General features: G+C 39.8%; 1 protein-coding gene across 2 annotated transcripts in view; it reads right to left on the minus strand.

Annotated features, from left to right (window-relative positions):
• Positions 1 to 19,439, minus strand: part of LOC106611425 (papilin) — a 147,602-nt gene that overhangs the window by 66,554 nt on the left and 61,609 nt on the right. For both annotated transcript variants that reach the window (XM_045723758.1, XM_045723759.1), the window contains 3 exons: positions 10,423 to 10,627; positions 9,686 to 9,862; positions 9,284 to 9,434 (listed from right to left, as the gene is read on the minus strand). In XM_045723758.1, coding sequence (XP_045579714.1) covers positions 9,284 to 9,434; positions 9,686 to 9,862; positions 10,423 to 10,627 — 533 coding nt within the window. The remainder of the gene's footprint in view (positions 1 to 9,283; positions 9,435 to 9,685; positions 9,863 to 10,422; positions 10,628 to 19,439) is intronic.

Consider the following 19,439-nt stretch of genomic DNA (forward strand, 5'->3'; position numbering starts at 1 on the left):
TAGTATACTGGGAGTCACTGGACAGAGAGATGAAGATATAAATATATAGCCAGCTATAGTATACTGGGAGTCACTGGACAGAGAGATGGAGACAGATATAAATATATAGCCAGCTATAGTATACTGGGAGTCACTGGACAGAGAGATAGAGACAGATATAAATATATAGCCAGCTATAGTATACTGGGAGTCACTGGACAGAGAGATGGAGACAGATATAAATATATAGACAGCTATAGTATACTAGGAGTCACTGGACAGAGAGATAAAGACAGATATAAATATATAGCCAGCTATAGTATACTGGGAGTCACTGGACAGAGAGATGGAGACAGATATAAATATACAGCCAGCTATAGTATACTGGGAGTCACTGGACAGAGAGATGGAGACAGATATAAATATATAGACAGCTATAGTATACTAGGAGTCACTGGACAGAGAGATAGAGACAGATATAAATATATAGCCAGCTATAGTATACTGGGAGTCACTGGACAGAGAGATGGAGACAGATATAAATATATAGCCAGCTATAGTATACTGGGGGTCACTGGACAGAGAGATGGAGACAGATATAAATATATAGCCAGCTATAGTATACTGGGGGTCACTGGACAGAGAGATGGAGATATAAATATATAGCCAGCTATAGTATACTGGGGGTCACTGGACAGAGAGATGGAGACAGATATAAATATATAGCCAGCTATAGTATACTGGGGGTCACTGGACAGAGAGATAGAGACAGATATAAATATATAGACAGCTATAGTATACTGGGGGGTCACTGGACAGAGAGATAGAGATATAAATATATAGCCAGCTATAGTATACTGGGGGTCACTGGACAGAGAGATGGAGACAGATATAAATATATAGACAGCTATAGTATACTGGGGGTCACTGGACAGAGAGATGGAGACAGATATAAATATATAGCCAGCTATAGTATACTGGGAGTCACTGGACAGAGAGATGGAGATATAAATATATAGCCAGCTATAGTATACTGGGAGTCACTGGACAGAGAGATGGAGACAGATATAAATATATAGACAGCTATAGTATACTGGGAGTCACTGGACAGAGAGATGGAGACAGATATAAATATATAGCCAGCTATAGTATACTGGGAGTCACTGGACAGAGAGATGGAGACAGATATAAATATATAGCCAGCTATAGTATACTGGGAGTCACTGGACAGAGAGATGGAGACAGATATAAATATATAGCCAGCTATAGTATACTGGGGGTCACTGGACAGAGAGATGGAGACAGATATAAATATATAGCCAGCTATAGTATACTGGGGGTCACTGGACAGAGAGATGGAGATATAAATATATAGCCAGCTATAGTATACTGGGGGTCACTGGACAGAGAGATGGAGACAGATATAAATATATAGCCAGCTATAGTATACTGGGAGTCACTGGACAGAGAGATGGAGACAGATATAAATATATAGACAGCTATAGTATACTGGGGGGTCACTGGACAGAGAGATAGAGATATAAATATATAGCCAGCTATAGTATACTGGGAGTCACTGGACAGAGAGATGGAGACAGATATAAATATATAGCCAGCTATAGTATACTGGGAGTCACTGGACAGAGAGATGAGACAGATATAAATATATAGCCAGCTATAGTATACTGGGAGTCACTGGACAGAGAGATGGAGACAGATATAAATATATAGCCAGCTATAGTATACTGGGAGTCACTGGACAGAGAGATGGAGACAGATATAAATATATAGCCAGCTATAGTATACTGGGAGTCACTGGACAGAGAGATGGGAAGATATAAATATATAGCCAGCTATAGTATACTGGGAGTCACTGGACAGAGAGATGGAGACAGATATAAATATATAGCCAGCTATAGTATACTGGGAGTCACTGGACAGAGAGATGGAGACAGATATAAATATATAGCCAGCTATAGTATACTGGGAGTCACTGGACAGAGAGATAGAGACAGATATAAATATATAGACAGCTATAGTATACTGGGAGTCACTGGACAGAGAGATGGAGACAGATATAAATATATAGCCAGCTATAGTATACTGGGAGTCACTGGACAGAGAGATGGAGACAGATATAAATATATAGCCAGCTATAGTATACTGGGAGTCACTGGACAGAGAGATGGAGACAGATATAAATATATAGCCAGCTATAGTATACTGGGGGTCACTGGACAGAGAGATAGAGACAGATATAAATATATAGCCAGCTATAGTATACTGGGAGTCACTGGACAGAGAGATGGAGACAGATATAAATATATAGACAGCTATAGTATACTGGGAGTCACTGGACAGAGAGATGAGACAGATATAAATATATAGCCAGCTATAGTATACTGGGGGTCACTGGACAGAGAGATGGAGACAGATATAAATATATAGCCAGCTATAGTATACTGGGAGTCACTGGACAGAGAGATGGACAGATATAAATATATAGCCAGCTATAGTATACTGGGAGTCACTGGACAGAGAGATGGAGACAGATATAAATATATAGCCAGCTATAGTATACTGGGAGTCACTGGACAGAGAGATAGAGACAGATATAAATATATAGCCAGCTATAGTATACTGGGAGTCACTGGACAGAGAGATGGGAGATATAAATATATAGCCAGCTATAGTATACTGGGAGTCACTGGACAGAGAGATAGAGACAGATATAAATATATAGCCAGCTATAGTATACTGGGAGTCACTGGACAGAGAGATGGAGACAGATATAAATATATAGCCAGCTATAGTATACTGGGAGTCACTGGACAGAGAGATGGAGACAGATATAAATATATAGACAGCTATAGTATACTGGGAGTCACTGGACAGAGAGATGGAGACAGATATAAATATATAGCCAGCTATAGTATACTGGGGGTCACTGGACAGAGAGATGGAGACAGATATAAATATATAGCCAGCTATAGTATACTGGGAGTCACTGGACAGAGAGATGGAGACAGATATAAATATATAGCCAGCTATAGTATACTGGGAGTCACTGGACAGAGAGATGGAAGATATAAATATATAGCCAGCTATAGTATACTGGGAGTCACTGGACAGAGAGATGGAGACAGATATAAATATATAGCCAGCTATAGTATACTGGGAGTCACTGGACAGAGAGATGGAGACAGATATAAATATATAGCCAGCTATAGTATACTGGGAGTCACTGGACAGAGAGATGGACAGATATAAATATATAGCCAGCTATAGTATACTGGGAGTCACTGGACAGAGAGATAGAGACAGATATAAATATATAGCCAGCTATAGTATACTGGGAGTCACTGGACAGAGAGATAGAGACAGATATAAATATATAGCCAGCTATAGTATACTGGGAGTCACTGGACAGAGAGATGGAGACAGATATAAATATATAGACAGCTATAGTATACTGGGAGTCACTGGACAGAGAGATAGAGACAGATATAAATATATAGCCAGCTATAGTATACTGGGAGTCACTGGACAGAGAGATGGAGACAGATATAAATATATAGCCAGCTATAGTATACTGGGGGTCACTGGACAGAGAGATAGAGATATAAATATATAGCCAGCTATAGTATACTGGGGGTCACTGGACAGAGAGATGGAGACAGATATAAATATATAGCCAGCTATAGTATACTGGGAGTCACTGGACAGAGAGATGGAGATATAAATATATAGCCAGCTATAGTATACTGGGAGTCACTGGAGAGAGATGAAGATATAAATATATAGCCAGCTATAGTATACTGGGAGTCACTGGACAGAGAGATAGAGACAGATATAAATATATAGCCAGCTATAGTATACTGGGAGTCACTGGACAGAGAGATGGAGACAGATATAAATATATAGCCAGCTATAGTATACTGGGAGTCACTGGACAGAGAGATGGAGATATAAATATATAGCCAGCTATAGTATACTGGGAGTCACTGGACAGAGAGATAGAGACAGATATAAATATATAGCCAGCTATAGTATACTGGGAGTCACTGGACAGAGAGATAGAGACAGATATAAATATATAGCCAGCTATAGTATACTGGGAGTCACTGGACAGAGAGATGGAGACAGATATAAATATATAGACAGCTATAGTATACTGGGAGTCACTGGACAGAGAGATAGAGACAGATATAAATATATAGCCAGCTATAGTATACTGGGAGTCACTGGACAGAGAGATGGAGACAGATATAAATATATAGCCAGCTATAGTATACTGGGAGTCACTGGACAGAGAGATGGAGACAGATATAAATATATAGACAGCTATAGTATACTGGGAGTCACTGGACAGAGAGATAGAGACAGATATAAATATATAGCCAGCTATAGTATACTGGGAGTCACTGGACAGAGAGATGGAGACAGATATAAATATATAGCCAGCTATAGTATACTGGGGGTCACTGGACAGAGAGATGGAGACAGATATAAATATATAGCCAGCTATAGTATACTGGGAGTCACTGGACAGAGAGATGAAGATATAAATATATAGCCAGCTATAGTATACTGGGAGTCACTGGACAGAGAGATGGAGACAGATATAAATATATAGCCAGCTATAGTATACTGGGGGTCACTGGACAGAGAGATAGAGACAGATATAAATATATAGCCAGCTATAGTATACTGGGGGTCACTGGACAGAGAGATGGAGATATAAATATATAGCCAGCTATAGTATACTGGGAGTCACTGGACAGAGAGATGGAGACAGATATAAATATATAGACAGCTATAGTATACTGGGAGTCACTGGACAGAGAGATAGAGACAGATATAAATATATAGCCAGCTATAGTATACTGGGAGTCACTGGACAGAGAGATAGAGACAGATATAAATATATAGCCAGCTATAGTATACTGGGAGTCACTGGACAGAGAGATGGAGACAGATATAAATATATAGACAGCTATAGTATACTGGGAGTCACTGGACAGAGAGATAGAGACAGATATAAATATATAGCCAGCTATAGTATACTGGGAGTCACTGGACAGAGAGATGGAGACAGATATAAATATATAGACAGCTATAGTATACTGGGGGTCACTGGACAGAGAGATGGAGACAGATATAAATATATAGCCAGCTATAGTATACTGGGGGTCACTGGACAGAGAGATGGAGACAGATATAAATATATAGCCAGCTATAGTATACTGGGAGTCACTGGACAGAGAGATGGAGATATAAATATATAGCCAGCTATAGTATACTGGGAGTCACTGGACAGAGAGATGGAGATATAAATATATAGACAGCTATAGTATACTGGGAGTCACTGGACAGAGAGATGGAGACAGATATAAATATATAGACAGCTATAGTATACTGGGAGTCACTGGACAGAGAGATGGAGACAGATATAAATATATAGACAGCTATAGTATACTGGGAGTCACTGGACAGAGAGATGGAGATATAAATATATAGACAGCTATAGTATACTGGGAGTCACTGGACAGAGAGATGGAGACAGATATAAATATATAGACAGCTATAGTATACTGGGAGTCACTGGACAGAGAGATAGAGATATAAATATATAGCCAGCTATAGTATACTGGGAGTCACTGGACAGAGAGATGGAGACAGATATAAATATATAGACAGCTATAGTATACTGGGAGTCACTGGACAGAGAGATAGAACAGATATAAATATATAGCCAGCTATAGTATACTGGGGGTCACTGGACAGAGAGATGGAGCAGATATAAATATATAGCCAGCTATAGTATACTGGGAGTCACTGGACAGAGAGATGGAGACAGATATAAATATATAGACAGCTATAGTATACTGGGAGTCACTGGACAGAGAGATAGAGATATAAATATATAGCCAGCTATAGTATACTGGGAGTCACTGGACAGAGAGATGGAGACAGATATAAATATATAGCCAGCTATAGTATACTGGGGGTCACTGGACAGAGAGATGGAGATATAAATATATAGACAGCTATAGTATACTGGGAGTCACTGGACAGAGAGATGGGAGATATAAATATATAGACAGCTATAGTATACTGGGGGTCACTGGACAGAGAGATGGAGCAGATATAAATATATAGCCAGCTATAGTATACTGGGAGTCACTGGACAGAGAGATAGAGACAGATATAAATATATAGACAGCTATAGTATACTGGGGGTCACTGGACAGAGAGATAGAGACAGATATAAATATATAGCCAGCTATAGTATACTGGGAGTCACTGGACAGAGAGATGGAGACAGATATAAATATATAGCCAGCTATAGTATACTGGGGGTCACTGGACAGAGAGATGGAGATATAAATATATAGCCAGCTATAGTATACTGGGAGTCACTGGACAGAGAGATGGAGAGATATAAATATATAGCCAGCTATAGTATACTGGGGGTCACTGGACAGAGAGATGGAGACAGATATAAATATATAGACAGCTATAGTATACTGGGAGTCACTGGACAGAGAGATAGAGACAGATATAAATATATAGCCAGCTATAGTATACTGGGAGTCACTGGACAGAGAGATGGAGACAGATATAAATATATAGCCAGCTATAGTATACTGGGGGTCACTGGACAGAGAGATAGAGACAGATATAAATATATAGCCAGCTATAGTATACTGGGGGTCACTGGACAGAGAGATGGAGACAGATATAAATATATAGCCAGCTATAGTATACTGGGAGTCACTGGACAGAGAGATGGAGACAGATATAAATATATAGACAGCTATAGTATACTGGGAGTCACTGGACAGAGAGATGGAAGATATAAATATATAGCCAGCTATAGTATACTGGGGGTCACTGGACAGAGAGATGGAGACAGATATAAATATATAGCCAGCTATAGTATACTGGGAGTCACTGGACAGAGAGATGGAGACAGATATAAATATATAGACAGCTATAGTATACTGGGGGTCACTGGACAGAGAGATGGAGATATAAATATATAGCCAGCTATAGTATACTGGGAGTCACTGGACAGAGAGATGGAGACAGATATAAATATATAGCCAGCTATAGTATACTGGGAGTCACTGGACAGAGAGATGGAGATATAAATATATAGCCAGCTATAGTATACTGGGAGTCACTGGACAGAGAGATGGAGATATAAATATATAGACAGCTATAGTATACTGGGAGTCACTGGACAGAGAGATGGAGATATAAATATATAGCCAGCTATAGTATACTGGGAGTCACTGGACAGAGAGATGGAGATATAAATATATAGCCAGCTATAGTATACTGGGAGTCACTGGACAGAGAGATAGAGACAGATATAAATATATAGCCAGCTATAGTATACTGGGGGTCACTGGACAGAGAGATAGAGACAGATATAAATATATAGGCAGCTATAGTATACTGGGGGTCACTGGACAGAGAGATGGGAAGATATAAATATATAGCCAGCTATAGTATACTGGGAGTCACTGGACAGAGAGATGGAGACAGATATAAATATATAGACAGCTATAGTATACTGGGAGTCACTGGACAGAGAAATGGAGATTTACATATATAGCCAGCTATAGTATACTGGTAGTCACCTGACAGAGAGATGGAGATATAAATATATAGCCAGCTATAGTATACTGGGAGTCACTGGACAGAGAGATGGAGACAGATATAAATATATAGCCAGCTATAGTATACTGGGAGTCACTGGACAGAGAGATGGAGACAGATATAAATATATAGCCAGCTATAGTATACTGGGAGTCACTGGACAGAGAGATGGAGACAGATATAAATATATAGCCAGCTATAGTATACTGGGAGTCACTGGACAGAGAGATAGAGACAGATATAAATATATAGACAGCTATAGTATACTGGGAGTCACTGGACAGAGAGATGGAGATATAAATATATAGCCAGCTATAGTATACTGGGAGTCACTGGACAGAGAGATGGAGATATAAATATATAGCCAGCTATAGTATACTGGGAGTCACTGGACAGAGAGATGGAGACAGATATAAATATATAGCCAGCTATAGTATACTGGGAGTCACTGGACAGAGAGATGGAGACAGATATAAATATATAGCCAGCTATAGTATACTGGGAGTCACTGGACAGAGAGATAGAGACAGATATAAATATATAGACAGCTATAGTATACTGGGAGTCACTGGACAGAGAGATGGAGATATAAATATATAGCCAGCTATAGTATACTGGGAGTCACTGGACAGAGAGATGGAGACAGATATAAATATATAGCCAGCTATAGTATACTGGGAGTCACTGGACAGAGAGATAGAGACAGATATAAATATATAGCCAGCTATAGTATACTGGGAGTCACTGGACAGAGAGATGGAGACAGATATAAATATATAGCCAGCTATAGTATACTGGGAGTCACTGGACAGAGAGATGGAGACAGATATAAATATATAGCCAGCTATAGTATACTGGGAGTCACTGGACAGAGAGATGGAGACAGATATAAATATATAGCCAGCTATAGTATACTGGGAGTCACTGGACAGAGATGGAGACAGATATAAATATAAAGCCAGCTATAGTATACTGGGAGTCACTGGACAGAGAGATAGAGACAGATATAAATATATAGACAGCTATAGTATACTGGGAGTCACTGGACAGAGAGATGGAGATATAAATATATAGCCAGCTATAGTATACTGGGGGTCACTGGACAGAGAGATGGAGATATAAATATATAGCCAGCTATAGTATACTGGGGGTCACTGGACAGAGAGATGGAGACAGATATAAATATATAGCCAGCTATAGTATACTGGGAGTCACTGGACAGAGAGATGGAGACAGATATAAATATATAGCCAGCTATAGTATACTGGGAGTCACTGGACAGAGAGATAGAGACAGATATAAATATATAGACAGCTATAGTATACTGGGAGTCACTGGACAGAGAGATGGAGATATAAATATATAGCCAGCTATAGTATACTGGGGGTCACTGGACAGAGAGATGGAGATATAAATATATAGCCAGCTATAGTATACTGGGAGTCACTGGACAGAGAGATAGAGACAGATATATATATATAGCCAGCTATAGTATACTGGGGGTCACTGGACAGAGAGATGGAGATATAAATATATAGCCAGCTATAGTATACTGGGAGTCACTGGACAGAGAGATAGAGACAGATATATATATATATATATATAGCCAGCTATAGTATACTGGGGGTCTCACCCTGTGGGTGGTAGCAGGGCTGTGTGTTGCAGGTCTCCAATGTGAGGGGTTTAGGGACGACGTTACAGTGTTCCACTGGGTACAGGTTCCTCTCTCTGTCAGAACACATCACCTGGCGCTCACGCAGACCTGACTCACAACTCTTAGAGCACTGGAGACGGGAGAGGAGGAGGAGAAGAGGGAGGAGGAGGAGAGGGAGGAGGAGGAGAGGAGAGGAGAAGATGGAGGAGAGGAGACGGAGAGGAGGAGAGGGAGGAGGAGGAGGGGAAGAGAGGAGGAGGGGGGAAGAGAGGAGGAGAGGAATGATGTGAGTGGTTAAGCGTGCGTGTTTGTATGTGTGACCTTGAGAGTGTGTTAACTGTGTGTGTTTGTAACGTCTGTCTGTCAGTCTGTGCCACTCACCAGTCCCCAGTCTCCAACGTGCCAGCTCACGGGCAGTAGGCATGCGGGCATGGAGCAGGGCTGGGTGGCTACGGGGCGGAGTGAGGCGGAGCAGGACGTGTCTGCTAACTGGACTGATGCTTCTCCTACACACATCACCTCTCTGGACTGATCCCCTGTCCCACATGTTACTGAACACTGCAGAGTAACACACCACAGTTAGACTGAACACTGCAGAGAACCAGTCAGACTGAACACTGCAGAGAACCAGTCAGACTGAACACTGCAGAGAACCAGTCAGACTGAACACTGCAGAGAACCAGTCCAGTAAATTGACTGAGTTAAATTGGATTAGATTAGATTGGATTAGACTAGATCGGATTAAATTAGATTAGATTGGATTGGATTAAATTGGATTAGATTGGATTGGATCAAATTGGATTAGATTGGATTAAATTGGATTAGATTGGATTAGATTAAATTGGGTTAGATTGGATTGAATTAGATTAGATTGGATTAGATTGGATTAGATTAAATTGGGTTAGATTGGATTGGATTCAATTTGATTAGAGTCATCACTTATTGTCTGTTCTTCAAATAAATGTATGTGCTTTATGTACAGAAAATGCAAAGAGAGACATACAAACAATTCATGAATATGATAGTTTAAGGAATTCACTCCAACCATGGTGACAATTTACGTATGACTCTTTCATTAGTGAACCCCCGTCGCCCTGCTGCTCAGCTTCAGTACCTACCAAGCTCCAGGCAGAGGCTCTCCAGGAGGCACACTGCTGCATGTTACAGGCCTGCAGGGTAAGCGGGGCTAGAGTGTAGGCTGCACAGACTCCGTCCTCCACCACGCGGGGCCCTGATGCATCATGGGAGACACACTGCACGCTGCGCACCTGGGAACCACCGCCGCACGACACTGAGCACGCGTTCCACTCACCTGTTTTCCAGCTAACAGGAAGTAAAGAGAGACAGGAGTTAACGTTTTGATGTTACTTAGCCCTGAGACATGGCTGTAAACTCCTATGGCAGGGCGTCAAACTCAATTCATGGAGGGCTCAGCGTCACCTGGTTGTCTAGGTCTTCATTAATGAATTAGGAACTTCCTTCACCTGGTTGTCTAGGTCTTCATTAATGAGTTAGGAACTTCCTTCACCTGGTTGTCTAGGTCTTCATTAATGAGTTAGGAACTTCCTTCACCTGGTTGTCTATGTCTTCAATAATGAGTTAGGAACTTCGTTCACCTGGTTGTCTAGGTCTTCATTAATGAGTTAGGAACTTCCTTCACCTGGTTGTTTAGGTCTTCATTAATGAGTTAGGAACTTCGTTCACCTGGTTGTCTAGGTCTTCATTAATGAGTTAGGAACTTCCTTCACCTGGTTGTCTAGGTCTTCATTAATGAGTTAGGAACTTCCTTCACCTGGTTGTCTATGTCTTCAATAATGAGTTAGGAACTTCCTTCACCTGGTTGTCTATGTCTTCAATAATGAGTTAGGAACTTCGTTCACCTGGTTGTCTAGGTCTTCATTAATGAGTTAGGAACTTCCTTCACCTGGTTGTCTATGTCTTCAATAATGAGTTAGGAACTTCCTTCACCTGGTTGTCTATGTCTTCAATAATGAGTTAGGAACTTCCTTCACCTGGTTGTCTATGTCTTCAATAATGAGTTAGAAACTTCCTTCACCTGGTTGTCTATGTCTTCAATAATGAGTTAGGAACTTCCTTCACCTGGTTGTCTAGGTCTTCAATAATGAGTTAGGAACTTCCTTCACCTGGTTGTCTATGTCTTCAATAATGAGTTAGGAACTTCCTTCACCTGGTTGTCTATGTCTTCAATAATGAGTTAGGAACTTCCTTCACCTGGTTGTCTAGGTCTTCATTAATGAGTTAGGAACTTCCTTCACCTGGTTGTCTAGGTCTTCATTAATGAGTTAGGAACTTCCTTCACCTGGTTGTCTAGGTCTTCATTGGACACAAATGGAAAGGATAAAACAACAACCAGCAGCCACTCTGCCGTCCAGGAAGTGAGTTTGACAGCCCTGTCCAATGGCGTGTCTCTGAATGTACAAACATGTCTGAGGGTTAAAAGCTATTCTATTCTTGGTCAGACTCAGTACTGTAGCCACAAAACCCTCCACCCACAGCTACCCACGCACACTACAGTCCCAGGCCCCTCCACCCGCAGCTACCCACGCACACCACAGACCCAGGCCCCTCCACCCGCAGCTACCCACACCACAGACCCAAGCCCCTCCACCTGCAGCAACCCACACCACAGACCCAGGCCCCTCCACCCGCAGCTACCCACACCACAGACCCAGGCCCCTCCACCTGCAGCTACCCACACCACAGACCCAGGCCCCTCCACCTGCAGCTACCCACACACACCACAGACCCAGGCCCCTCCACCCACAGCTACCCACGCACACCACAGTCCCTCCACCCGCAGCTACCCACGCACACCACAGTCTTTCCACCCGCAGCTACCCACGCACACCACATACCCAGGCCCCTCCACCCGCAGCTACCCGCACCACAGACCCAGGCCCCTCCACCCACAGCTACCCACCCACAACTCCAGGCCCCTCCACCTGCAGCAACCCACACCACAGACCCAGGCCCCTCCACCCACAGCTACCCACCCACAACTCCAGGCCCCTCCACCTGCAGCAACCCACACCACAGACCCCTCCACCCACAGCTACCCACACACAACTCCAGGGTCCTCCACCCGCAGCTACCCACGCACACTACAGTCCCAGGCCACTCCACCCACAGCTACCCACACACAACTCCAGGGTCCTCCACCCGCAGCTACCCACGCACACCACAGACTCAGGCCCCTCCACCCACAGCTACCCACGCACACCACAGACCCAGGCCCTTCCACCTGCAGCTACCCACACCACAGACCCAGGCCCCTCCACCCACAGTTACCCACGCACACCACAGACCCAGGCCCCTCCACCCGCAGCTACCCACACCACAGACCCAGGCCACCCACCCGCAGCTACCCACACACACCACAGTCCCTGGCCCCCTCCACCCACAGCTACCCACACCACAGACCCAGGCTCCTCCACCTGCAGCAACCCACACCACAGTCCCTCCACCTGCAGCTACCCACACACACCACAGTCAGAAACTGATGCTACAAACCTCAAAGCAAGCAACTAACCAGGAGGGCTATTCCAGGTTATTTCCCCTCACTGGTTAGTCTAGACTTTAACACACCAAAGTCCACAAGCAGTGTTGAGTACACGTAAAACAGACATTTAGCTAACAGAGGTCTCCTGTGACTTAATATATACATAGCAAAATATTGCCCTTACACACTGGTGCCCTACTGGGGTTAATACTGATATATACACACACTAGTACTGTACTGGGGTTAATACTGATATATATACACACACTAGTACTGTACTGGGGTTAATACTGATATATACACACTGGTACTGGGTTAATACTGATATATATATACACTAGTACTGTACTGGGGTTAATAATGATATATATACACACTAGTACTGTACTGGGGTTAATACTGATATATATACACTAGTACTGTACTGGGGTTAATACTGATATATACACACACTAGTACTGTACTGGGGTTAATACTGATATATACACACACTAGTACTGTACTGGGGTTAATACTGATATATACACACTAGTACTGTACTGGGGTTAATACTGATATATATACACACTAGTACTGAACTGGGGTTAATACTGATATATACACACTGATATATACACACTAGTACTGTACTGGGGTTGATACTGATATATACACACTAGTAATGTACTGGGGTTAATACTGATATATACACACTGGTACTGTACTGGGGTTAATACTGATATATATACACACTAGTACTGTACTGGGGTTAATACTGATATATAAACACACACGTAATGTACTGGGGTTAATACTGATATATACACACTAGTACTGTACTGGGGTTAATACTGATATATATACACAATAGTACTGTACTGGGGTTAATACTGATATATACACACTGATATATACACACTAGTACTGTACTGGGGTTAATACTGATATATATACACACTAGTACTGTACTGGGGTTAATACTGATATAAACAAACTAGTAATGTACTGGGGTTAATACTGATATAAACACACTAGTAATGTACTGGGGTTAACACTGATATATACACACTAGTACTGTACTGGGGTTAATACTGAAATATACACACTAGTACTGTACTAGGGTTAATACTGATATATACACACTAGTACTGTACTGGGGTTAATACTGATATATATACACTAGTACTGTACTGGGGTTAATACTGATATATACACACTAGTACTGTACTGGGGTTAATACTGATATATACACACTAGTACTGTACTGGGGTTAATACTGATATATATACACACTAGTACTGTACTGGGGTTAATACTGATATATACACACTAGTACTGTACTGGGGTTAATACTGATATATACACACTAGTACTGTACTGGGGTTAATACTGATATATACACACTAGTACTGTACTGGGGTTAATACTGATATATACACACTAGTACTGTACTGGGGTTAATACTGATATATATACACACTAGTACTGTACTGGGGTTAATACTGATATATACACACTAGTACTGTACTGGGTTAATACTGATATATATATACACTGGTACTGGGTTAATACTGATATATACGCACTGGTACTGGGTTAATACTGATATATATACACACTAGTAATGTACTGGGGTTAATACTGATATATATACACACTAGTAATGTACTGGGGTTAATACTGATATATACACACTGGTCCTGTACTGGGGTTAAAACTGATATATATACACACTAGTACTGTACAGGGGTTAATACTGATATATACATACACTAGTAATAAACTGGGGTTAATACTGATATATACACACTAGTACTGTACTGGGGTTAATACTGATATATATACACACTAGTAATGTACTGGGGTTAATACTGATATATATACACACTAGTACTGTACTGGGGTTAATACTGATATATACACACTAGTACATTACTGGGGTTAATACTGAAATATACACACTAGTACTGTACTGGGGTTAATACTGATATATATACACTGGTACTGGGTTAATACTGATATATACACACTGGTACTGGGTTAATACTGATATAAACACACTAGTAATGTCCTGGGGTTAATACTGATATATCTACACACTAGTACTGTACTGGGGTTAATACTGATATATACACACTGGTACTGTACTGGGGTTAAAACTGATATATATACACACTAGTACTGTACTGGGGTTAATACTGATATATACACACACTAGTAATATACTGGGGTTAATACTGATATATACACACTAGTACTGTACTGGGGTTAATACTGATATATATACACACTAGTAATGTACTGGGGTTAATACTGATATATATACACACTAGTACTGTACTGGGGTTAATACTGATATATATACACGAGTACTGTACTGGGGTTAATACAGATATATACACACCGGTACTGTACTGGGGTTAATACTGATATATACACACTAGTACTGTACTGGGGTTAATACTGATATATACACACTAGTACTGTACTGGGGTTAATACTGATATATACACACTAGTACTGTACTGGGGTTAATACTGATATATACACACTAGTACTGTACTGGGGTTAATACTGATATATACACACTAGTACTGTACTGGGGTTAATACTGATATATATACACACTAGTACTGTACTGGGGTTAATACTGATATATACACACTAGTACTGTACTGGGTTAATACTGATATATATACACACTAGTACTGTACTGGGGTTAATACTGATATATACACACTAGTACTGTACTGGGGTTAATACTGATATATATATACACTGGTACTGGGTTAATACTGATATATACGCACTGGTACTGGGTTAATACTGATATATATACACACTAGTAATGTACTGGGGTTAATACTGATATATATACACACTAGTAATGTACTGGGGTTAATACTGATATATACACACTAGTACTGTACTGGGGTTAATACTGAAATATACACACTAGTACTGTACTGGGGTTAATACTGATATATACACACTAGTAATGTACTGGGGTTAATACTGATATATACACACTAGTACTGTACTGGGGTTAATACTGATATATATACACGAGTACTGTACTGGGGTTAATACAGATATATACACACCGGTACTGTACTGGGGTTAATACTGATATATACACACTAGTACTGTACTGGGGTTAATACTGATATATACACACTAGTACTGTACTGGGGTTAATACTGATATATACACACTAGTACTGTACTGGGTTAATACTGATATATATACACACTAGTACTGTACTGGGGTTAATACTGATATATACACACTAGTACTGTACTGGGGTTAATACTGATATATACACACTAGCACTGTACTGGGTTAATACTGATATATATACACACTAGTACTGTACTGGGGTTAATACTGAAATATACACACTAGTACTGTACTGGGGTTAATACTGATATATATATACACTGGTACTGGGTTAATACTGATATATACGCACTGGTGCTGGGTTATTACTGATATATATACACACTAGTAATGTACTGGGGTTAATACTGATATATACACACTAGTACTGTACTGGGGTTAATACTGATATATACACACTAGTACTGTACTGGGGTTAATACTGATATATACACACTAGTACTGTACTGGGGTTAATACTGATATATACACACTAGTACTGTACTGGGGTTAATACTGATATATATACACACTAGTACTGTACTGGGGTTAATACTGATATATACACACTAGTACTGTACTGGGGTTAATACTGATATATACACACTGGTCCTGTACTGGGGTTAAAACTGATATATATACACACTAGTACTGTACAGGGGTTAATACTGATATATACATACACTAGTAATATACTGGGGTTAATACTGATATATACACACTAGTACTGTACTGGGGTTAATACTGATATATATACACACTAGTAATGTACTGGGGTTAATACTGATATATATACACACTAGTACTGTACTGGGGTTAATACTGATATATACACACTAGTACATTACTGGGGTTAATACTGAAATATACACACTAGTACTGTACTGGGGTTAATACTGATATATATACACTGGTACTGGGTTAATACTGATATATACACACTGGTACTGGGTTAATACTGATATAAACACACTAGTAATGTCCTGGGGTTAATACTGATATATCTACACACTAGTACTGTACTGGGGTTAATACTGATATATACACACTGGTACTGTACTGGGGTTAAAACTGATATATATACACACTAGTACTGTACTGGGGTTAATACTGATATATACACACACTAGTAATATACTGGGGTTAATACTGATATATACACACTAGTACTGTACTGGGGTTAATACTGATATATATACACACTAGTAATGTACTGGGGTTAATACTGATATATATACACACTAGTACTGTACTGGGGTTAATACTGATATATATACACGAGTACTGTACTGGGGTTAATACAGATATATACACACCGGTACTGTACTGGGGTTAATACTGATATATACACACTAGTACTGTACTGGGGTTAATACTGATATATACACACTAGTACTGTACTGGGGTTAATACTGATATATACACACTAGTACTGTACTGGGGTTAATACTGATATATACACACTAGTACTGTACTGGGGTTAATACTGATATATACACACTAGTACTGTACTGGGGTTAATACTGATATATATACACACTAGTACTGTACTGGGGTTAATACTGATATATACACACTAGTACTGTACTGGGTTAATACTGATATATATACACACTAGTACTGTACTGGGGTTAATACTGATATATACACACTAGTACTGTACTGGGGTTAATACTGATATATATATACACTGGTACTGGGTTAATACTGATATATACGCACTGGTACTGGGTTAATACTGATATATATACACACTAGTAATGTACTGGGGTTAATACTGATATATATACACACTAGTAATGTACTGGGGTTAATACTGATATATACACACTAGTACTGTACTGGGGTTAATACTGATATATACACACTAGTACTGTACTGGGGTTAATACTGATATATACACACTAGTACTGTACTGGGGTTAATACTGATATATACACACTAGTACTGTACTGGGGTTAATACTGATATATATACACACTAGTACTGTACTGGGGTTAATACTGATATATACACACTAGTACTGTACTGGGTTAATACTGATATATATACACACTAGTACTGTACTGGGGTTAATACTGATATATACACACTAGTACTGTACTGGGGTTAATACTGATATATATATACACTGGTACTGGGTTAATACTGATATATACGCACTGGTACTGGGTTAAAACTGATATATATACACACTAGTAATGTACTGGGGTTAATACTGATATATATACACACTAGTAATGTACTGGGGTTAATACTGATATATACACACTGGTCCTGTACTGGGGTTAAAACTGATATATATACACACTAGTACTGTACTGGGGTTAATACTGATATATACATACACTAGTAATATACTGGGGTTAATACTGATATATACACACTAGTACTGTACTGGGGTTAATACTGATATATATACACACTAGTAATGTACTGGGGTTAATACTGATATATATACACACTAGTACTGTACTGGGGTTAATACTGATATATACACACTAGTACATTACTGGGGTTAATACTGAAATATACACACTAGTACTGTACTGGGGTTAATACTGATATATATACACTGGTACTGGGTTAATACTGATATATACACACTGGTACTGGGTTAATACTGATATAAACACACTAGTAATGTCCTGGGGTTAATACTGATATATCTACACACTAGTACTGTACTGGGGTTAATACTGATATATACACACACTAGTAATATACTGGGGTTAATACTGATATATACACACTAGTACTGTACTGGGGTTAATACTGATATATATACACACTAGTAATGTACTGGGGTTAATACTGATATATATACACACTAGTACTGTACTGGGGTTAATACTGATATATATACACGAGTACTGTACTGGGGTTAATACAGATATATACACACCGGTACTGTACTGGGGTTAATACTGATATATACACACTAGTACTGTACTGGGGTTAATACTGATATATACACACTAGTACTGTACTGGGGTTAATACTGATATATATACACACTAGTACTGTACTGGGGTTAATACTGATATATATATACACTGATACAGGGTTAATACTCATATATACGCACTGGTACTGGGTTAATACTGATATATATACACACTAGTAATGTACTGGGGTTAATACTGATATATACACACAAGTACTGTACTGGGGTTAATACTGATATATATACACTGGTACTGGGTTAAAACTGATATAGACACACTGGTACTGGGTTAATACTGATATATATATACACTAGTAATGTACTGGGTTTAATACTGATATATACACACTAGTACTGTACTGGGGTTAATACTGATATATACACACTAGTACTGTACTGGGGTTAATACTGATATATACACACTAGTACTGTACTGGGGTTAATACTGATATATACACACTAGTACATTACTGGGGTTAATACTGAAATATACACACTAGTACTGTACTGGGGTTAATACTGATATATAC

This window comes from Salmo salar, chromosome ssa09 (genome assembly GCF_905237065.1).
Source record: "Salmo salar chromosome ssa09, Ssal_v3.1, whole genome shotgun sequence".
Taxonomy (NCBI): Eukaryota; Metazoa; Chordata; class Actinopteri; order Salmoniformes; family Salmonidae; genus Salmo; species Salmo salar.